The sequence below is a fragment of the Lissotriton vulgaris genome, chromosome 11 (genome assembly GCF_964263255.1).
Source record: "Lissotriton vulgaris chromosome 11, aLisVul1.2, whole genome shotgun sequence".
Taxonomy (NCBI): Eukaryota; Metazoa; Chordata; class Amphibia; order Caudata; family Salamandridae; genus Lissotriton; species Lissotriton vulgaris.
Genome location: NC_141699.1, coordinates 276525825 through 276550372, shown reverse-complemented (window position 1 = coordinate 276550372; position 24548 = coordinate 276525825). Strand labels below are relative to the sequence as shown.

General features: G+C 41.8%; 1 protein-coding gene across 2 annotated transcripts in view; it reads left to right on the top strand.

Moving 5' to 3' along the window:
- GAS2L1 (growth arrest specific 2 like 1) overlaps window positions 1–24548 on the top strand; it is a 223503-nt gene that overhangs the window by 13140 nt on the left and 185815 nt on the right. For both annotated transcript variants that reach the window (XM_086943240.1, XM_086943239.1), the window contains exons 3-4: window positions 449–570; window positions 9179–9884. In XM_086943240.1, the coding sequence (XP_086799366.1) occupies window positions 9207–9884 (678 nt within the window). In that variant the 5' untranslated portion in view covers window positions 449–570; window positions 9179–9206. The remainder of the gene's footprint in view (window positions 1–448; window positions 571–9178; window positions 9885–24548) is intronic.

Below are 24548 nucleotides of genomic sequence, written 5' to 3'. Positions count from 1 at the left end.
TGCCTATTATTTTATTAACAGTTTATTCAAGAAAGGTAAACAAAGCAGAATCAATCAAATTCCATTCAGTTACCATCATTCAGTGCTGTAACAAAGCTCCCGCAACCCCTGCGGTGCAGTGGGGCCCCCTTCGCTCCGGCACTGGCAGGCCCTTGGCCTGAGTGCTTCAGACTAAACCCGGAGTGTGGGGGACTGGGGTGCATGTGCTTTGCAGGTGGGGCCCTCAATTTTCATCCCGCCACTGCCATAGTTGGCTGCAAGCTGGGTGCCCCCAAATTAAAAGGTCGTATAAAAATTTTTTTATGGGTACCGTGTATGTTATGATCCTATATTACCATCTCTGTGCACCGGTGACTTGTACAAACCACTCAGTGTCATCAGAACTTCTCAATGGCTATATTGGAACATTTTACACAATTCATGGTTGTGTCCTTTATTTATTTTTTAGGCATGTTACTGTCTGGCAAATCCAAATGTGGGGTTGCGTCTTCAGGAGCCTACTTCAACTACCATGAGCTACATGCAGTGGTGCATTACAATGCTCTGTAGCACACCAATTCGATTGGTCAGGTATGATTACTTTTGTCTTATTTTCACTTACATCTAAGCATGCACTTTTAGTGCAAATGTTTTGAAACTGTGCTTCATATATAAATCTATTGTGATCGGCTATGTGCATTGGGCCAATTACTGCTTGTTAGAAGCCCAAGGCTTTGAAATATTCAGCACCAACAAATCTAGGTACCCCAATAAACATTATATTCTTTTTTTATGATTCTTTTTATTAAACATCATCGACATAACTCTCCATATTGACACGTGAGCAAGAGACAGAATATCTTCCAAATTTCTGACTTAGGTAAAGAGGTAATCCAGTTACAATAAACAGTAATTGACAATTGGGGGGTTACAAGAGTCTTGTTTTCATTCAGGGTTGCTGTTAAGGTACAAATATTCCCTCTATACGAGTTCCCAGGCCCCCCATACCCTGTTCCATTTCTTGGGACACCCTATGGCGACATAAACTGATTTTTCCTAGAACATGCACCAGTCCAAGTCTTCCTCTCATTTTTCCAGTGCCGGCGGTTGGTGGGCCCCCCAGTTTTGTGCAATGTTCCTTTTCGCGATCATTACTGCCAGAGTTGCCCATTGCTTAGTGTAAGAGGTAAGGTCCGTTGGTTCCCAAACGTTTAGGAGCGAGCCACTGGCTGTAAGTCAATGGTGATTATCCCACGATGAGTGTGATGTATGGCATGGCAGTAAGATTGTATGTGTGCACATTCCCATATAATGTGGATAAAAGTGTCTACCTCCCGACACCCACATCTGCACTCCCCACTATCTGCCCTGCCCATACGGACCAAACCCGGCCTTGTGGTGTAAATCCTGTGTAGAAATTTAAGTTGTACTAAGCGTAATCTGGCCTGGACCGCCACTTCTCTCTGGGAGGAGACCGCCTCCCGCCAGTCCTCCTCATCCAGTTCTAAGCTGTCTCTTATTTATTTCTCCTTAAGAGATTGGAGTGGGTCTTCCATATTATTAATGAGTTTTTTGTAGATCAGGGAGATGTTTTTTTTCGGGAAGGTGGCCATCAAGTAGCCTATCCTCCATGGGGGAGGCGTCCGGGAGGGGGGAGGGCATGTTGAATTTGGAGATACCTATAGTACTCCGTGTCCGCCAGGCAATATTGCTGTTGGAGGGAGGCAAAAGGAAGGATTTCATCTTTAACCCAGAGATCTTTAATCTGGAAAATTCCAATAAGGTCCCATTTATCAAAGCCCTTGGATTGCCACAGACTTCCCAGCTTTTCGGAATTCCACAGTGGAATTGCCAGGGTGAGTCTGCGATCCCATCCCAACTGTTTGTTCGCCACATTCCATAGGGGTTATTTACGGGGCCTAGAATAGAGTGCTCTACTTTAATCCCCCCTGGGAGGAGCTTTCTGGCCATGGCATACCCCGGATCGCCCGGACGGCCGTACACCCCCTGGTTTATAGCGGCTAAATGGGTCGCCCAATAATACTTTTTAATAAACATTATGTTCTTGGCCAAGGTTGGAAGTTGAAATGCTACTTCAGGGACTGTCTACAAAATACTTGTTCAAACAAACCCATCTCTTTTCTGTCATCTAGTTCTGTTGGCTATCCCATCTTCTCCTCAGGTACTGGTTAGGTCAGCGCCGGGACGCTCCGTTGCTGGGGCAGCTGTTTGCGCTTTAACAAATAAATAACATAACAAACAGAAGGACGAAGCAAGACTAAGGCAAAATTATGAGTATATAAAAAAGCCGCTCAATCTGGTCCTTTTATGATTTAGTCACCTAGTTTTCCATTTACCCAATTCAGACAAAAACTATCTGTTTCCCTATCCATATGATTTTTAAAAATAAAAAAAACCTGAAATTGGGTCTTTTTTTTTTTTTTTAAGAGCCTCTCCATGCTGCCATCCATGCTTTCCAGGTGACTAGCTGTTTAAATGAACAATAAAGAGTAAACATTTGGTAAGATTTCTTAAAGAAGCCTCAAGTGCTGCAAATATACTAGTACTACAGTCAGCCACGGGCCGTGCAGGTAACAGCGGTAGGGTGATGGGGCCGATTATGGGGGGATTTCGTGGGACGATGCAGAGGGAAAATTAAATAAATAATTAATTTCCCCTTTGCATCGTCCCTCGAAATCCCCCTTTACTCCACCCCACTGCTGTTACCTGCATGAACGCGGCTGACTATAATGCTAATGTTCTCAAAGTCTAAGTATACATTCATCATTTGAATAAATCTGGTAATATACTAGTTATAATTTCATTTTTCCACCCATCATTAATACATACCTGTAAACTGAGAATAAAGAAATATTATTAACCATAGAAAGAAAATACCACAAAACCTGAAGGCTGTAAGCTCCCAATGTTCTCTTTATATAGATGTTTACACATAAATTCAGCGGTAAAACAATTGGTTTCACTGTGTACATTATAAAACATAGGTTTACAGAAAGTAGAGGCTTTTAATGTCTCTCCATGAGAATCTTGACTGCCCGGACAATGGTTGCACAAAGTGATAGCACAGGCAGATAAAAATAGATGCAATTCCCTAAAGAAGCTTAAAAAGCGGCTGACGTGCATATGTGCTAGAACTAGGACTCTGACACGTGCAGATGAGCGTATTGTTTGTTGTATATGACAACACAGCTCATTAAAGCCCCTAAACATTGAATTGTTAGTGTACATTTATGAGTTAAAATGTGTGAGATAAATTACCAAACTTCGTTTTTTACTGCCCTCACAAATCTACAAACACTGATAAGGTAGCAAAAATATATGTGCATAAAAATAAAAAAGAAATATAAAAACCTTAAAACCAGGATCTCTAATGATATTCCTGATCCTGAGTGGTCCAGTTCATCTGCAGATAAACTACTTTACGGTCTATGAAATACTGCTGTTGTTTTGCGTAGATTCGTAGTTCCACTGTAGGTACTTGCCTTCTCATGTAGTCAAGTAAGATGAAACATTTGGCCAGACTAATTTTAAGATCTTAGAGAACAGTACTAGCCAGGAGCATCTTTGAATAATAAAACAACTTCTTTGAAGTCCGCCTTTTCATCCAGATTACCACCCACCCTTTCCGAGTGAGTATCCTCGCAAACAAGACGTAAAAAGCTATGAAAACAGACATTGAACAAAGAAAACATGTTCTTTTATTCCCAAACTATATGGGAGAGCTGGTTTTGCCTCAGGGGTACACACCGGGATGGGAGAGGCGGTGGAAAGAGAGAGAGAGAGGTACAGGTTAAGACAGTGGCAGTGGGAAGAGACCAAGGAAGAGAAGTATTTAGAAGTAGGGGCAGACACATTGGGAGATACTGAAATTTTCAAACAGACTGGTGTGGACGAATAAAGATAAATACACAAACAAGGAAAGGGAAGGCACAATGGCTAGTGATAGGGCACATAAAGGATGAGGGGTTTTTGGGAAGGGATGAACACATATGGGTTGGTATGGCTTATAAACGTAGGTCATGTCTGTGAAAATAAATGTGGCCCAGTAAAAGAAGTGCTTTGGAGCAAGTATATTAATAAACACTACCACGGGTATTATTACAGTGCAAAGGTTAAATCTCAGATTATGACCATGATAGAGTTCCATATGTTGGATCTACTGGATTATCATTGATATGGAGTATAAATATTCTCTATAGGCTTATGTAATGAGATTGTGCAGTGATTCCGCCTAAATACCTGTTTCCATAACTAATGTACTTGAATATTGTTCAGGGAGGGGAGAGGCAGCATGATCAACTCAAGGGTATTCCTCTTGTGAGGTCATTGCTCGTCCCTACGCTCAACAATGGTAACATAGAGCATATTGCCCTATGCAGATATGCTAATATGCTATTTGTACATGTGTATATGTATGTGTATAGGTAGGTCTGCGTTTCCATAGGCAATGTATTTTTAGGTTTGCTAACATCTTTGGCACTGTTAGATGAATCTTCACAAAACTTTCCAAAAAAGTGATCTTTCCTTCCGAGATTGTTTATGAAAGTTTCGCTGTGATGCGTCAAACGAGGGCCATGAAAATGGAGGGAGGGTCTCAAAACGCAAAATACCCATTCATTTCCCATGGACTTTTTTTAAAAGGGCTACGGACAAAACAGCTGAACTAAGTTACACAAATTTGGCAGAAAGACAGATCTTGGTCCAGAAAGCGTGCGTTTTGTGATTTGGTGTAAATCGTTCAGCAGTTTTAGAGAAAATAAGGTTCAAATATATTTGTATATCTGAATGGTTAGATTTGAGGGACTCTTGCTAGAGTCCCGCAAGCTAAACTTAAAAAAAATAGAACGTTCTAATTGGCAGAGGGGTGGGGGGGGGGGGGGATTTTTTCCCTTGGCCATGTCGCTCCCATAGGAGTGAGGCTCTTGCTGAAATTAGTGCTCCATTTGGCTAGCCGCAACCTGAAGAAAAATGTTGCGGCAGCCAAAACAGGACTCTAGGACGTAGCCCCCTGTCTTGATATTATAGGTATATCGTACCCCCCTCCAGCCCTCTTGTGAGACCAAGAGAGACCCCTCCACTACCAGGGGCAAAAATCTAATCTATTCGAATCGATTAGTAAAGTGCATGGCTCCCCGAAGGCTTCGCAGCACTAATCCAAACCCCCAAGACCATTATAACCGACTCTCCTCAGGGCTGACAAGAGAATTCCATAGTTTATGTGCCAGGTGCTTAAATGAGTGGCCACTCCATCTGGATCTGTGGATTTTTTATTTTGTTGCAAGGAGAGAAGTGGCGGATGTTATGGACCTTTCGGGATTATAAAGTTTGGTAGGAACACATAGAATTTGCTGTGGCAGGCCCTGTGCATGATGAAAAGAGCCTTGAACAGCACCCACTGCTCTAAAGTGAGCCAATGAAAGTCCTTCAAGGCCCTCCTTGTGCACAGGTAACAAGAGATATTGAGAAGGAGGCGAGCGGCCACATTGTGGATGGTCTGTAGCCTTCTTTTGACATAATGTGGGGACCCTAGAATTAAAAAAAGAGTTTTTTTTCCACAATTCCACGATACTTCCACAGAATTGCAGAAAAAAACCAAAATGGCTTCGCCATTTCAAAATGAATTAACCCCCAGGGTGGGCCAGGGTCAGGGGATCATTATTTAATTAATTATTTGGAGAGATGGCATGCGTGGGGCTCACCAAGCCAATCTCAGCCCCAGGACACCATGCCTTGGAACCCACTGTTTTGATCAAAGGGAAGCCTTCCCAAGCCTCCTAAAGGCTTCAGGAACCCCAGTAGGAGCTGCTCATTTATTTTTGACTGCTCCTAAGAAGGAGCACCTCCTAATGCCCTAGGGCATTTAATATACAATATTTTAATGATTGTGGTGCCCCTAAAAGAGGCAGTGGCACCATCAAGCATGTTTTATTTTTACTATTGTAGGGAGCTGCAGGGAGTGAAGCAGCCACCAGCAACATTAAAAAACACAAATGTACACTGGCGAAGGCTGTGAGCGGAGTGGGGATGGCTGCCCGCACGGGGTTGGACACAGGGCCTTCTGTTGTGCGCGACCTGGTGTTGGCTTTACGTGTGGTAATAAAATATTACTTCGCGTTCAAGAAACCCTAGAAATTCCCTGGAATAATCAACGGCTAAAGTGATATTATAGTAAGGAACTATAATTATATCTTACTTTCATTTAAAAAAAGGTTAGAAATTCTCTGAGAAAAACAAAAGTTAAAGTAACGTTATAGGTAAGTGAGCTGGGTCACGAGTTATAGTTACTTTACGGTACAACTTATAGTTACTAAAGGTAACTGTAACTAGTGAATTACATTGTCACTGAAAATTTCGCCCATGACGTTACTTTAACCTTTGTTTTTTTCCGTGACTCCATCAAACTACACCAAAGTTATTTAGAAAACTAAAAATGCATTTTCTATGAAAATGCAACTATAACTGTACAGGTGCTATCACTGCCAGTATTTATATATTATATATGTGTATATATAGAGAGAGTGGAGAGGTCACTTAAGAAACAGAAGGGAGAACTAAGGAGTCAGAGTGGGGTGATTATGGGCAGGTGGACAGATAGTCGGACAGTCTTATGGATGTGTGGATGATTGGTTGCTGGATGGACAAACAGACTAGTGAGCGATCAGTCACTAGACAGGTAGATGTACAAAAAGAAAGATGGACAAAGGAAAGAAAGACACACAGTAGATGCACATAGTGGGGAGGACAGACAGACAGACAGACACAGTACAGGTATACCATGGACACCAATTCACCAAATGCCTGTGGTAGCGGAAGTGAATTCACACTCCCCTTGACGTTCACTTTCACATACATATGCTTATACATATATACATCACACAGACATCCACACAGACACTCTGCCTACACATGCACACACTTTCACTCATACACACGCTATCTCTTACATAAGCACGCCCAAAACTGCAGTGAGTGAGCCCGGAGGGCATGGAGAGACCGTGAGGTAGTAACACAGGCCAGGGGCGCGGCAGGGCAGGGTGCAGCAGAAATGTGAACTGGGTGCGCTCGGGTGGTTCTGGGTAACTTGTGATAAAGGTCGTCTGGATTGTTGTTTTTCAAAGAAAAAAAATAAATGACGCTCCAAGAAGGGGGTGTTGTTTCAGAACATTTGAAAGCGTGGGTGGGGGGCGTGAGGCTGTCAGGAGAAGGGAAGGACACACATAATACTTTTCACCTCACCACAAACCACCTCCGTCACACTAGCGTGCGAAGGGGGTCACTTAACTTCCGCCGTCAGAGATTATATGATAGCTCAAGTAAGGGGTACCGGTAAATCAATGGCCCGGGCATGAGGGATGCATTCCCACTGCAAACAATTCAGAGGCTGCTGGTGGGGGATTTGGGGGGGGGGGGGGGTTGCGGCCGGGAGGGAGTGTTGTTCCCCAGTCCACATCCTTTCCCATCCCAATTAATGTGGGTGTCGATCTCAACAAATACGAACGGATTCACCCAAGGATTACTCCACACACAGGCGTCCAAAAATACACATACACACCTACACAAACACACACCCATTGATCCACGCACAAACAAACAACGGCATTCACTCATACACATACTCACTCAAACACACACCACCTGCGTACATACAGGTATGCACAAAACTTCCATGCACATACTCCCACATAGACACGCACAAAAACAACTTTTCTCCCTTCTTTCTTTCACTCATTTTTCCTCTCTTCCGCCCTTTCACCTCCTTTCTCTCCGTCTTCTTCTTTGTTCATCCACTCTCCTCTCGTTGTGAATTCTGTTAACTTTAATAGATTATTTTGGTTTATATAAAATACTAAAACATATAGTAAAAAAGTTTAAAACAACACATTAGGAACAAATAACAAGAACATCCGGACTCACACCACATCATTGTGCAGAACGTAACTGCCGTGGGAATCGCTATCGTCGCATTGGCAAAGTTGTCAACTTGATCTGATTTAATAACATTAAGGAAAGATTAGCTGTTTTCTTTTACTTTCTCTGTCTTTTTAGCTCCCACCTTCTCTCTATCGCTTTCATTCCGGCTTGCTCTCCCTTCGTCGCCCTATTTCTCTCCTGCTACCCCCGATTGCTGTCTTCTCTGACTTTCTCTTGCTCAGTTTTTCTTTCTTTTCTCTTACTTTATCACCACCCCTCTTGCTTTCTATTTCTCTGTCTCTTCTGACGCTGTCCTTGTTGTATTTACATATTGCTTAAGTTGTGCCTTGCACTTTTGTCCCTTGATCTTTCTTTCCACGTTTGTCCCACACATTTTCTTTCGATCTCTCTTTTCTTCCCCACCTGTCAATCTCTCTCTTTGATTTTCCTCCTTTCTCCCTTCTTCTCTACATCTTTGTCCCTCTCTCTGGCTTTCTCTCTCCCGTTCTCACCCCCTTACTCTCCTTCCCTCATGCTGTTTTTTCTGTCTCTTTCTTTCTCTCCCTCCTCTCCCGCTGAGTTCTATCTCGCTCCCGCTTTAGCCACTCTTCACTATCACGGAGCCCGCATGCGTCCACTGCCTGGTGTCCCAGGGCCTGTGAAAGGGAAAGTGGGAAGTTTGAAGGAGCGCTGGCTGCCTCCTCCCTCCCTCCCCTGCTTCCTAGTGTTTCCTTCACTTCCTGTTGTGCACTGGTGCCAGACGGACCCACCCTCCCTGGGACTGTCAGAGGCATCGCTTCAGAGTGCAGATTGGCTACTGCAACTCAGCGACCTCTGGCACTCAGGAAGGAGCATTTTATATGCAACGAGGGATCGTAAATGGAGGTAAAAGATTAGATGTGCAACAGGGGAAATATATTGTTTGGCTGACCCTTAAAAATACCAGGGAGCCGCTGCGTGGTCTCAGCAGACCGCTGTTCGCATCACAGTTCTCTTCCTCACCTTCTCAAATTGCAATCCTTTTATGAGCGTCCCCCAATCCTGGGAGACTGACCATTAATAGTGAGAGCACGGATTATCTGAAATGTGGCCCCACCCAACAAATAAAGGGTCCTGGAAATAAACTCTCTTGCGCATCTGAGTTCTGCCATTTACTTTGCTGACAGAGTTAGCTACTGCTTTTCTGTATTACTGCATTGGCGACCAGTATTGTATCAGTTATCAGTGGTATACTTGATTCACAAATAACCTTTTGCTTGCTTTCTAGTGATTGAGAAGTGAACCATTGATTTAAGATGGCTGACCAAAGCAACATCCAGTCCGCCGCATCCAAGAGCATCCGGCCCTTCCGCTCCAGCGAAGAGTACCTGGAAGCTATGAAGGAGGACCTGGCCGAATGGCTGAACACGCTCTACGACCTGGACATTCAGGTGGAGAACTTCCTGGAGGCCCTGGAGTCTGGCTGTGCCCTCTGCCAGCATGCTAACAATGTCAACCGGATCGCTCTAGAATTCCAACAGCGCTGCCCCGAGGCGGCGGGCCGTATGAGGCTGCCAAGGACCGACGTCATCTTCCAGTCTCGGAATGTGGTGGCGGGTTCCTTTGTCGCTAGAGATAATGTGTCCAACTTCATCCAGTGGTGCCGGCAGGATCTTGGCATCCAGGATGTTCTGATGTTCGAGACCAATGACCTGGTCCTCAAGAAGAATGAGAAGAACTTTGTGCTCTGCCTGCTGGAGGTGGCGCGAAGGGGTGCCAGGTTTGGCATGCTTGCTCCGATGCTCATCCAGATGGAAGAGGAGATCGAAGAGGAGCTGAGGGACCAGCTGATGGACCAGCTGAATTATGGTCATCTCGATAATAGCAGCCATCTGGAGGAATATGACCAAGGCCCCCAATCTCCAGTCTACCCAGTCTACCCAGTCCGGCGACAAAGGATCACCATATGCGATCTCCGAAACCTCGACGAGCTGGTAAGCTGGTCTTAATAATATTTCCGGTACCTTATTTGCTATTGTGTTTCCCTCTAATCTTTGTCCACTCAGGGTGGCTATTTTCAAAGGGTGTGATTTGTTTTAAAAGGTTTACTTTACTTCTTTCCTCAACTCGTTATTTTGGCCTAACACGTGCTCAGGCCTAGACATCTGAAGTTCTTTATCACCCTTTGAATCAGGACCAGTCTTTGGTGAGAAACGTACAGGTTGAGGGAGGATGAATTATTTCTTATATACTTTGCCGTATGCTTGTTATGTTATTTGGATCTTGATATAGTGCACAACTCATCCCCGTAGAGAGCATCTCGACTTGCGATTGGCAGGTAGATGAAGTAGAAGCAGCATTAGAACAACCAGGTTTAAAGATGTTTTTTAAAGCCAGATAGATTTGTGTATGCAGGGATAAACAGAAGAAGTTTATTCCAGTGGTACAGGCCAAGGTAAGAAAAGGCTCAGCCCCCATCTTTAGCAGTGCGGATATGTCGGGGACATAGGATATATCTTTATATTTGGCAACTTCATGCTCTGAAGGTTTGTTGGTCTACTTCTGCCATAGAAAGACTTGCATACCATAGGAACACATTGCAATGGCACTGAAATTAGTATTTAATTATTAAGGAGAATGTTTAATAGTTTCAATGTGCCTAGAAGATTCGGTATACCCCTCTTATCCCTCTCATTTGGCGGTCATCTAACGAAATGATGTCATTCTTTAAGGCTTCAATGATTACATCATTAGATGTGTTGTCCTTTCCCCTAGCTTGTGATAATTCTAGTTGTTTCTTTAGTCTTAGTGTGGGGTACTCCCACAGAAGAGGAGTGGAATAGTTTTTCACTCTAAACTTTATGGACTCTTCTTACAGGTGATGGATGGGGTTGTTGTTTAGTCTAGAGTTTCTTGTATTCTAACACAGGTGATGGATGGAGTTCTCTGCTTTACGTTTTTCAGAGGACTCACAGAGGACATCAACAGAGTTGTAGCTCGCTCTGGGATTTATAGCATGATCATAATAATAGTGATAATTGCTCTGTGGTATCTTTCTGAAGAGACTTGGAGTTGTATTTTAGTGAGGGTAAGTGTACAGCTAATGGAGATGCTATCTAATTTAGACTTTGTGGATTTCTTGCACATGTAACTGATGCAATTCTTTTCTCCAGACTGTGCTGCACTCTTATTGAGTGGAGGATTGGAGATGTTACTTTAGGTTTTACAGCACTTTGATACTGTTGATGGCAAGCGTTGTCTTCTGCTAGTGTTGTATGTTTCTTGCACAGATTATGGATGTAGTTGCCTTTGCATATCTCCTTCACAGGTAAAGTTTGGTGTTATTGCATGCTGTAGATTTTGTAGCGTTCTCATACAGGTGAAACCTGTTCTTGTCAGCTCTAGGCTTTATATCTAACTCAAACAGATGATGAAATTAGTTGGCTACTCTTACAAAGCTGTTATGCTGTGAGCATCACGGCTGTGGTTTACTTTGCTGCTTTCTCATATAAATGATACATCGAGTTGTCTGCTCTAGGCCTTCTTGAGTTATTTTCAGGTGTGGATTATATCATATATTATGATCTCATTGAGAACTATCTTCCCACTAAGGCAAGGGCTATAGCGATTTATTTACTTTCAGACACTGTTACTAACATTCTCTCCAGCTGCCAAAAGGGAAACAACCTTTATATCGCGGACATTACCATGCATTGCCTTTAACAAAGCAATGCCTTTACCACACGTATACCTTTACCACGCTTGCAACGCAAGATTAGTATATTTAACGTATGTGTGTGTGTGTGTGTATATATATATGTATGTATATATGTGTATATATATGTATGTGTATATATATATATATATATATATATATATATATATATATATAGAAAACCTCCGTTCTCCTGCCACAATCACCTCTGACCTGATCGCGCTGGAAACAGACACGGACCACACTTGGATGCTGGTTAGTTGCGTTTATTCAGCTGTCGCCATAACGTTTCGGCTGAAAAGCCTTGATCACATGACAGCGTAACCTTGTTTTTTTGGCATATTTAAAGTGCACAGTGCTCATTAGTGATTGGTTCATTTCAAATACATACATTGGGTAAACACAAATGATGGACTTACACATCACATTAATCCGATATATACACGTATTTACAATGAACGTTTACTGTCATTTACAGTCCTCTCTCTTTTAATATTGGGATAAATCCCTAAATATTTTTGAACAATTCTGGGTTAAATCCCATTGTGTATATAAAAAAAATTTATATATATATTTTTACCACAATCATACGATGTTGCCACACTTAATGCAATTCTGGGTTCAATCCCCATATTGGTCTTTTTTCCATTACTGTGTTAAGAATCATTTTAAACACTACATTTATATTTTAGTTTTCCTTGCATTATATGTGTTCTTTCCCATACCCATTAAAAAGTGATCCTGTGCAAAAAAGTGTTTAAAAACTATGTAAACTAGGGCTATATATATATATATATCTATATCCACGGATTCCTCTTCAATTCAGGAAAAAGGACGACAAGCCACACCACCAGCTACCGGAAAGATTGTTTATTTCAGGGCATAAACAGACACGTTTCGAGCTCACGGGCTCTTGGTCACATGCTGTATATATAAAAAAAACCTCTGCAGCAGCAAGAAGGTGAGGCCACATAGGGGAGTCTATGGAGGTATCCTTTATTGCAAAACGAACCAGAGTCCAAGCAAATGCATTTCGGCTCCATTTGAGCCTTCCTCAGCGCGACGTGGTTCAGGCAGCATCAGGACAAAATGACTGGTGAGTATCCCTGGTCCCGACCAGCCAGGTGAATAAGTACTCCGCCCCAACAGCTCAGAATGTCATTGGCCGCAGATAACACATGGTAGGACGCCCAGTGCATTTTGACTACCACTACCGAGATGCAGTGCGCTGGGCCAGCACAGCATCAATGATGACAAATGTTCACGGGTTACTTCCACCTCTGTAATGCCTTGCAGGAACCACCTCCGCTCCCCTATACTGCACTAACCACGCAGATACGACAGTCTATGAGACAGGGGCGGGATCAATGATTCGATGCCCGACGTGAAATATATATATATATATATATATATATATATATATATATATATATATATATATATATTCATTCACGATTTCCAGGTTGCTTCATCAAGCTATTACGCACTCAGAGGCAGGTTTTGAAGAAAAAAGTTTTTATTCCCAAATTACGCTACGCGTTTCAACACATTGCTGTGTCTTGTTCACAGCATTGTGTTGAAACGTGTAGCGTAATTTGGGAATAAAAACTTTTTTCTTCAAAACCTGCCTCTGAGTGCGTAATAGCTTGATGAAGCAACCTGGAAATCTTGAATATTAAACGGCGTTGGTTTCGCCGTAGGAATAAGCCACCTGACTATGGGAGAAATGATTTCGGAAGGACCCTAATTACTTTGGATATATATATATATATATTATATGTATATATAAAGTGGGACAACCTTTTTGTTGTGTGTGTATGTATGTGTATATATATATATATATTTGGTACTCGTTTGTTCGTTTGTACTTCCATCTCTTCCAAGATCTGAGTATTGGATATCTGCGAGTCTGTTATTTCATTCGCTAGTTCATATGCAGTTTGGAGTTGAGGTATTTCTGCTATCCTGTATGTTACTTAATCTTCTCCTTGCACGTCTGCGATTTGATCCTGGGGTCTATTTGATGGGATTCTGGCAAAGAATTTCTTGAGTTTCAGTTTTCTTACATATTTGTAGAGGTCTATTTTAGTATCGACAGTATCTTGATGAATTTCGGGGCAAAATGACAAACCTTTATTGAGGAGTTTTGTTTCATCTTCTGTTAGATTGTACCTTGATAGATTGATTCCAAGATTTGGGATGGTTCGGCTAGTGGCGTCTATCTTCTCACCACTGTTCTGGTTTTCAGGTTGTACCTGCCTCCTTTGTTGCTTGCCTCTTCTTGTTTTTCGTCTTGGTTTCTTGGAATAAAGAAGCCTCGGCCTCTCGCTCTTGTTCGTATCTGGCCGCTGCCTCTTGTGTTGCCTCAGGGTGTCTGCTGCTCCTGATAGAGCAGCTTCATCTCTTCTAAAAAAGAAAACTTCCTCAACTCGTAGGTCTCTGCTCCCCCTCACTAAAATCCGATTCTGACCCACTTGTCAATTGGCTGGTGGCTTTTTCCGTGTTGGAGTTCCCTTGTTGTTAGAAAATTTCAAATTTCCTCGCAAATGTGAGGATTGTTCCGAACTCATAATCATCCTCGTCCCTGCGGAATTTACGTTGTTTTCTGTTTTGCACCTCATCTTCATGTTTGTCCAAGTTACGTTCCATGTCTGCTCTAAGTTGCTTTATTGTCCCACTATCTTCGTTAATTGCTGTTATCTGGCTTTCTATATCCGATATCTTCTGATGGAGTTCCTCAACTTCCTTTCTGGCGTATTTTATGATCATTAGCATCATATTTCTCTAGCAGTCCAAGATTACTTACACATCCAATGTAAACGCTATTGCGACATTGGTAAATCATTCATGGCTGTGCCGTGAATGTTAAAAGCGTCACTTATCTAACCTTTAGATGAGCGTTGCGTGGGAAGTAACATAATAACACCCCGCTCTTTGACACTACACCCAATAGGATACACAAGCATGTAAATATAAAACGCACAATAACGTCTATTGAAACACACTACATGGCCCAGAATGCACCACAACAAACACTTGGGTGTAATGGTATAAATAATGAAGCTGAAAAAAGACACTTGTAAAACACTGCCATGAACAGGAACTACGGTTCGAAACAAGGAGTTTTTCTCACGATCTGAAAATAAACCAACTTTAAAACCACCAAGAGGTGTGCCGCGCCAATTCTTTTGCGAGTACTACAGAGACCGTCAGACTGCAGCGCAGTCTACGCCCACCAGGGCGGGTCTCCTACGATATCAGGTGCTCGCTTCCAGCGTGATGTTTACAAGTCATTCAGCCCTTTGATGAAGTGCTAAGCAGCACGAAACGCGTCAGCTAGAGAAAGACTGAGCGGTGCTCTGACCATTTTGCTGTATCTTCTGCCTAATAAACCGGAAGATTTACCTACCTGTGTTGTGGCGTTTTGAGGGGACAACTCTCTTTGTTGGTATTTAACGGCCAGTCCTGCCATGAAAGCGCCCCGCCACATAGAAGCGGACCAAGGCTCTACACAAACCGAGGTGGAGCATTATTTGGACAGGAGGTGTGGAGGCACAAGTCGTATGGTGCAGCAATGTGAGTACAGGACATCCACTCACCCACTGGGGTTTTAATTGACATTTATCAGGCTGCACCCAAGCGGACTCACTTGAGAGAATTGTGCGAGCACTACAGAGGCCGTCAGGCAGCAGCGCTGTCTACGCCCACCAGAGCGGGTCTCCTACGATATCAGGTGCTCGCTTCCAGCGTGGTGTTTGCAAGTCATTCAGCCCTTTGATGAAGTGCTAAGCAGCACGAAACGCGTCGGCTAGAAAAAGACTGAGCTGTGCTCTGACCATTTTGCTGTAGCTTCTGCCTAATAAACCCGAAGATTTACCTACCTGTGTTGTGGCGTTTTGAGGGGACAACTCTTTGTTGGTATTTAAAGGCCAGTCCTGCCGTGAAAGCGCCCCGCCGCATGGAAGCGGACCAAGGCTCTACACAAACCGAGGAGGAGCATTATTTGGACAGGAGGTGTGGAGGCACAAGTCATATGGTGCAGCAATGTGAGTACAGGATATCCACTCACCCACTGGGGTTTTAATTGACATTTATCAGGCTGCACCCAAGCGGACTCACTTGAGAGAATTGTGCGAGCACTACATTGACAGTCAGGCAGCAGAGCTGTCTACACCCACCAGGGCGGGTCTCCTATGATATCAGGTGCTCACTTCCAGCGTGGTGTTTGCAAGTCATTCAGCCCTTTGATGAAGTGCTAAGGAGCACGAAACACGTCGGCTATAGAAAGACTGAGCGGTGCACTGACCATTTTGCTGTAGCTTCTGCCTAATAAACCCGAAGATTTATTACCTACCTGTGTTGTGGCGTTTTGAGGGGACAACTCTCTTTGTTGATTGATATATATATATCAATCAATGTGTGTGTTTATTGGTCTGTAAGTTATACAGTAGAGTGGTATGGATGTTTTAAGAATTTAGGACTGGGTAGGAGTATACAGAGGAAAGGGTGTTTTTAGGGTTTAGGTGTGAGCAGGGGTATAGGTGGTAAGAGTATTTTTTAGAATTTAGTGATGGGTAAAGGCAGTGCTTATTTTGAGCCGCTGGTTTCCAGTGCTCAGCACCAGCGCTAAATTGTCAGCACCAGCAGTTATGACAGTCTGCCGCATGGTGGCCCTGTTTGTCAAAATTGCAGATTAACACACCTAAAGTTGTTTATTTGTTCAATATACAATAAAAAAATTACTAATACCTTCCGCTTAAGTCACTCTTGTAGCTTTGGGGGCCTTGTCTGAATTGTTGCACTTGTACGTGTGATGATCAGTAGTTGTCTTGGTTCTGTCATTGGAGGTGCTGGCAGGGTCAATCGGTGGTGCAAGTTGCACTAGCCTCCTGACGAGGGCCCTGGCTCTTATTGTTTTTTTATACAAATTAAGCATTGGGCAGAGGTATTGGGTGGTAATGGTTATTTTTAGGGTTTAGGGGTGGCTAGGGGTATGGGATAATAAGGGTATTTTTTACGGTTTAGGGATGGTAAGAGTATTGGGCGGTAAGGGTATTTCTTTAGGGTTAGGGGTGGGTCGTGGTATAGGCTGTTAAGGTTATTTTTAGAGTTTAGGTATGGGTACAGGTGTAGGTTATTAAAGTTAAAAAAACAGGTGGAATAAAGATAATTTTAAAAAGGGGGATTTTTCCTCCCAAAATTAAAAAAAATAATAATTTTATAAAAAGAGGTGGGGGCGTCTCGCCCTCCAAAAAAATTAATTTACTATTGCTAACATTATATATATATATATATATATATATATATATATATATATATATATATATATATTTTGGTTGGATCTTGGGCTTGTACAGTTTGAAGAATACACATATCTGAAGACTGATCATCCAAGGAACCCTATCTTTTACTTTAAACTAAAAATACACAAGGATAGACCGAATCCTCCATGAAGACCCATGGTAAGTGTGGTTTGCTCTCTTCTGGAAAATACATCCAGATTTTTAGACCTATTTCTGTGTGAATATGTTACCAGTCTGTCCTCGTATATCCAGGATTCAACTGATTTTCTGGGCAAAATGAGCAATATCCGGTGGCGCAACACCTATATCATGGCTTCTATTGATGTCACCTCACTCCATACGTCCATAAAACACAACTATGGAATACAGGCCTGCAAATACATTTTGAGATCCCGCCCACTGAACCATGCACAGCACACCAAAATAATCATCAGAACGCTAAGGTACTGCCTCACTCACAAGTTCTATTTTCAAAGACAAGGAACTTCCACGGGGGTCTCCTTCGCGCCCACAAATGCAAATCTATACATGGGATGGTGGGAGAAGATGGTGGCATGATTGGGGACATATGCTCACTACATGAACAATGTTGCACTTTGGGTGCATTTTATTGATGACTTGTTTATAATATGGGATGGATAAGAAACTCAACAGCAAGAATACATCGAGAAGCTGAATGGTAACCTGTTCAACATTCAGTTAACTACTAAGTTGAGCAAGACCAGTATCGAATTTCTGGATATGCTTCTAGATATAAAGGGTGATACCATCAATACACGTATGTTTTGGAAAGAAACTGCTTGCGATTCGATCCTGCATGACAACAGTGGGCATCCCAAAGCACTGAAGTGGGGCAGGCCCTCTAACCAGCTACTAAAAGCTCGTATTTGCTCTTCACACACACATTTTCAAATAGAAGCAAAGCTATGGTGGAGAAATTCTTGGAGAGGAGTTATCCCCATAAAATTCTGACCGAGGCATATCTGAGGGTGTCATCTAAAAACAGAGAGAAACTGTTGTTCAGCATCAGATGGAGCAAAGTCCATAAATCTGCCACAACAGGAGACACCAAATCGGATTAATTCCAGATTCTTATTTTTCTGGAATATAATAATGAGCATCACCTTATAAGATCACTTATGCAGAACTGGCATGTCCTTAAGCCTGAGGAGTATATAAAAGGTAAAATAAATCAATGCCCCCAGATCACCTATCGGAAGGCCAAATTGCTGGGAGATATATTGACCAGAAGCTAGTTTATTAATGATGAAAAGCAGAACTGGCTAACCAAGACAAATTTGGCCTTCTAGAAATGTGAACGTTGTAAGGCATGCTTACATGGTACAAACATGAAGACATTTGAGGGCAAATCTCGTCAAATAACTGCATCACATGCAACACCAACTTTGTCGTCTATGTTCTCGAATGTGACTGTCAGATGAGATATGTTGGGAGCATCATCAATAAAGTACAAAATCCAAATCTTGCAGCACCTTAGGGCCATAAAGAACCAGGAGAGAAACTAGCCAATGGCCAAACATTTTAGGGACGTGCATAAAGGGATCTCCAGTTGCTTGAGATATTGTGAATTAAACACATCAAAGCCCATCCTCGTAAGGGTGACTGTGAACTTGAGCTGCATAAATGTGAATCTAGGATTATCATCTTGATGGGAACCGAGAAAACCTGACTTTCATGACCTAGTTGTAGAGTTACATGTCCATATTTGACGGTGGGATTGCCCAGCAAAAACATTATGGGACGACGAATCGAGTTGACCAGTGGTGGTTCTGCTGGTCACTTCTCCATGAACGCTTCTGCGTTTTCAATGCACTTTGATCTAAATTATATATGATGCTTTTTTCATTGTAATGAATATTAATCCCTCGGTTATGTAGAAGATTGGAATATTCCTGCATTTACAAATTATGTTTGATTAGTGTACGATGACAATCATTCCTGTTTTAACACTTTTTGCACCATGAGAATTTTGCACTTGGTATAAGATGATCTTTCACATTAGACTTCATTTGATCACTTTGCACCTTCATAGGACAAATTATCTGGTGGTTATACCACACAATATGCCCTCTTGTAGTATCATTTGGGCATATATCTGTCAGAGGTAATATTTATCCATGACGAGATGTAGAAGGCTCTCCTACAAATACGGGAACTAAAAACTGAGCATGTTTAAGGTATTCTTGTTTTAGGCACACAATTTAGGCACCCTCTAACATTAAGAGATGCAGGGGCACTGCTATATTAGCATTTTTGCACTACAGTATTTTATAGTTATTATAGAAAAAAATTATCTTGTCTAATGACCCGTAAGCAGGCATTGATTTATGATATAAAAGGTGTATGTATGCAGAACATACTTGTTAGGATAATAGGTACGAGCATTCATGGGATTTGTAGATATAGGATTCCACATCACACCACTTTACATATGGTACCGTTACTGCCAAATATAGGTGAGATTTGAACCTGGGCGCGGAATGTTGACTGTCCATTCAGACTGGGGAAATTTGATGTATGGATGGCTCTGGGTCTTGCAATAGGACTTTTTTGCAGACCCCTGCAATATGACCTCATCTGGATCAGACATGTGACACCTTACTCATAGTTGCTGTTACACTAAAATTCGTGGAGGAGAATATAATTACATTCTAGTTTTAATGACCCTCGTTTTCTATTCCCCTATATATGAATTGTTGCTATGGGCAAACTTGTCATAACATCAGCACTTCATGACCTTGCAGGAATGATACTGTACATACAGGGTTATTGTTGTGAGAGAGTTGGATGTAGTATCCTCCCATATAGGAACTGTTGAGGCTGTTAATTCGTGCTTGACATATGCACTTTATGATTTGCACATTGGCACTTTATATAGATGGTTATTGCTGCTAGATATTTGGATGAGTACACTATTTTATCTATGGCATATATAACTGACATGACCCTATATTTTGTTAAGGAATATTTGATTAGAGAGCCACCCTTACAGTGAGATAGAATGCAATCCGAGTTAGCCAATATGATTTCTTAACATATATCTATATATCTTGGTTCGGAGCTGGATTAACAAAAGGATTATGAAAATCCCCCGCAGTATTCTTATACTGGGATCACCCACCTAGACACTTTACATATTTATTAATGCCACTATATGCCTGGAAAGTAATATGATCTTTTATCGAGCATATTTTATCTAAATCGCTTGTCTATACATATCCAATGGTCTCTGTTGGAAACTTTTGCGACATATCCATGTCTAGATTATAGACCTAGGCCCTTTATATACCTAGTTATTGATGCTGGACCTGCAGAACAGAGCCCTACGTTTGCATCATGCACTTTGACACGATTGCACAACCAATAACCACAGGACTTAGGATAAGAACCAGCAATTAATGGGCTGTGTTAAGAGACATGGTAATACATATTTAAGTAATTACGATGTATGATTTTTTAAATAAAGTATTCATTGCTGGCATATGCTATGTGTGGAAATGATATGAGCTTGTTAGATTTTGCATTTCCTATATGCACTTATGCACGTTGTCAATAGTAATAATACGTCCAAAGTTGAGCGGTCAATAAATGTTATCACATGTAAGATACTGCTCAGTAGAATGTATGCAGAAACATGGACATTAAGTATATAATCATAGCTTATATCTGAATAAAGTGTAAGAATGTTTGTATGCATGTTGTGTATTGTTTCCTGGGAATGTGTTGTGAGATCATCATGGTGTCCGAAATCGGTCTTCAATGTAGTGAAGGTAGCAGTCTAGCCAGCCGCGGCCAGGGCTGTTAAGAGCTGTGGAGTGCTGGAGACGGGTGGGGGATTTGAACAGAGGACAACAATGGAAAAAAGTTATTTATTTAATTTTCCCTCGTGGTCGTCTGTCGAATTCCCCTCAAAACGGCCCCACCGCTCTTTTCTGCATAGGCCGCAGCTGAGTCTAGCCCTCCTAAAAATCTGGGGCAGTGCAATGAAAGAAGGACTTTTAAGTCACAGTGGTGGAGGGATACTTTTTGCCCAGTTGAAGGCGTAAGCCAAAACGCGTTGGCGTTGTGTCATTGTTTGGTGCCTGCACATTCATAAAGGAAGATATTTCCATCCTGCAGTGCTGGTTTATATGCATGACGGTTCTACTCTGGTGCGGCTGTCAGGTGTGATGAAATATCACTGGATACAAAGATATGTATTTATTTTTCACTTACTTTATCATACACCTACCTTGTGTTGTAAAGTTATATGGTGGTAAAGGTTTATGCGTTGTAAAGGCATGCGTGGTAAAAGTATGCGTTGTATTGACATACAACCATAAAAACATCCTCATCACAAGGATTATCCCATTTCTACTAAAACCCTCCCTAAACTCAAGCACTTACAACATCACTGTGTCCCAGTCCCTTTTTAGAAGAAGCTTCCTACAGGCTCTCCAAGTCTTTGTTTCCTGTTTGATAGATATGACCCAACGTGGCCGTTTACAGTGCAGCTTTCATCCAAATGTACTTCCTATACTGGGAACATGCCTGAGCTGTATAAAATCAGCATGAAAACATTAATTTCATTTATTTGTCTTTCAAATCTCTTATGCTAGCAAAAGGGAAGCTTACAGGGTGAAAGCAAAGTTTGTAATGTCTCCTGCATAGGGTCTGAGGGGAAGTGGCCACTGGTGATGGTTATGCTGACAGGACTTCCATTAGACAGAAAGCTAACCATGTGGCCACTAGTGATGGTTTTGCTGACTGGACATCCATTAGACACAGAGCTAACCTTGCAACTGCTTACCAAGCTGCAAGTCTGTACACTGACCAGCGAAACACTGAATAACTCACCCAACCCCTAAATGTTAGAGGCAGAAGTCAATACACCATCAGACTGAGTGTGCGGGTAAAATACCCACAAGATATTGCATGATACAGGCAGAAAGTGGTTAAGTGGAAGTCAGTCTGAGCATGCAAGTAAAGGCCGGCCAAGTTTCCCCTGAGATTTGCCTTGCTTGGGATGCCATCCGTAAGAAGGGTACTGAAATCCAAACAATGGTTCAAGTACTACATAAAAAGCAAGAAGGAATTTGGGAAACAAAAAAGAGAAATGGATCCATATGACAATTTTAAGCAAGAAATAGAAGGGAAAGGAAAAAAGCAAAACAACGGAGTGCTAAACATATAATTAAATACCCAAAAACCATGTACATAGAATCACTTCTAATTTAGAATTTTTTTTAGAAGTTTTTTGTATCAAACAGTAATGGCGCTCTCAAAGTTACACTAACAATATAACAGTTAAAGAAAGTAACATGTGTAAACAAACAGAACGTGGCTGAGTGAAATACACCAAAATGGTTCAAAACAAAACAGAAACACATAACAAGCATTGTGTCCTCTTCATTCCAGGCCACATATTAGCGTTGACAGTGTTTCGACCCAGAGTTAATTAGAGGGTCATCATCAGGACTAAGCAGATGTTAGAGCGTCCACTGGATATCAATGAAAAATCTGTATTGACAGAATTAATTGTTTCAATAGAAAGGTGCCTCAAACATGCAACCTTCAAGTCGTCGGTCCCGATACACTTAACTCTACATAAAATATCAGTGCCCCATAAGAGGTAATTAATACTGGTGCACAAAGCTTGGAATATCAAGATTTAAAAAAATATATCTGTAGGGATCAAATCAGAAGTACAGGAAGTCCACCGATGATGCTGTTAATGGAAACGAAATCAGTGTGCTCATAGAAGTAGCAATTTTACTGCATGCATTCCAACAGCATATTCGTCCAGACAAACATCTCCAGCAGGATCAGGATGTAAAAGAAGGGGCCATATTCCTGACCCAAACATGTTTTAAAAGATTGGCCTGACCCAGTGGGGAGAGGGCGAGTCTTGAAATCCGAAAGTGTGGCTGAAACACACATCTGAATCCAAAAAGCTACAGGTAGAAGGCAAGCAACAACGTGGAGGTCATGAGGCACTTGACTTTGGAGGCTACAGATGGAGGGCGCGTATTGCTTAGTCTGAGTGCGAGGAGGAGGAGGAGGAGGAGAAGGAGGTGGCGGTGGTGATGGTGGTTTTGGGGATGCAAATGGCCTGGAAATGAGTGGAAATGGTGGGCGGCAGGCCATGCATCTCTCCATATGTGTAGGTGGAGCTCTGATTGCCCTGTAGGTTGCAGTTTGAGGTCATGTCCTGCTCAGTCAGCCATGTGGTTTCAGAGCCCAGATTGTCTTAGCCCTGCAGAGTCGGACAGGAGATGCCTTTGAGTTTTTTCACCATGTAGGATTTTCTGGTTGACTTCAGTTTCTTGATCACCGATGACATGTTTCAAGAGTGAATTGATCTTTGCTGTATAATTACCAAACAATGTTATTGGCTTTATCTAAGTGCGATTGAATGAGTTATATTTTTCTCTTTTTCCAATGAGTTTATACCTGGGGACAATTGGACAAAATAAGTATTTTTCTAGGTCGATAATTGTTTTTTCAGGGTCAATATACCTATTTGCCCTACAGTGTACAAGCTCTATCTGGGACACTTGTAAACTCTTCTAGGGTCAATAAAAGAGTTTTTCTCTAGGATTAATTATTTTGCTATATGCCAGCTGGAGCATTAACTTTTTCAGAGAAAGGTTAATTTGTTTCTCCCCTACCAATATTATAAGATTTTTCAAAAAGAGATATTAATTAGAGCTTTCTTTATCACCGAATCTTATTTTTTTCCCTGCAAACTATTTCTCTTCTTTATCTTTCAGTGAAGTGTTGAAAGTTTGTGGAGATGGTTTAAATAAATTGTTCTGGGCTAAGAAGTGCTATTTTTATTCTTCTGTATGGCGTTAGTGGCTTTTAAACGGGGATAATGTTCTTCTTCTTTCTTCCTGTTGATCTTTGTGCCATTGGCAAATATAACCTTTTCTGTCTCAAATTAATGCGCTTCGTTAGGGGCTACTAATAAACCTTGTTTTCTTCAATGATTGACACTTGGGAAAATTTGACTCTTTTTTCGTGCGCCTACTCATAGACAAAAAGCACTCTTTTATTGGACCAATTAGCGTTTTGTTGCGAACAGTTGATAAATTGTTAGGTGGAGGTAAATAATTAAATTAATCATTAGTAAACTAGTAATGGTTCATTTATAATTGATGCTGTCTGACATCAGAATAGAAATGCGATCAAAATGTATGTGACATTAAGAGAGTATGCTTATTTTTTATTTACTTGCTACATTTGCTGGTAATTAAAAAAAATTGCTTTTTTTTAAAGAAAATATGTAGTAGAAGAGAGTATTGAACCTGGACATTGTCTCTTGCAGCTATCCTAAATCGACCAATCTAAGTAGACAAAGATGTGTTGAAGTTGTGTTGCTCAGCAAAAATGTTAATAGTTTTTTCCGGGCCCTCCTTTGGTTATTGATCGATTGAAAAGCCCATTAGTTTACACCTTCCAGCCATTCAGCAAAATAAATAGCAAACTGTTGTCTGTGCTTGAGGAAACAGCATGTCAATTCCGTCAGGATGGAATCTGTGATGGAAAGGCAGATGCCATCAGCACTCCTGAAACCATTTATTGGGTTCCTCCAGGAGTCTGCGGGGAAAGCTCAATAAGCGATACTGTCCACAGAG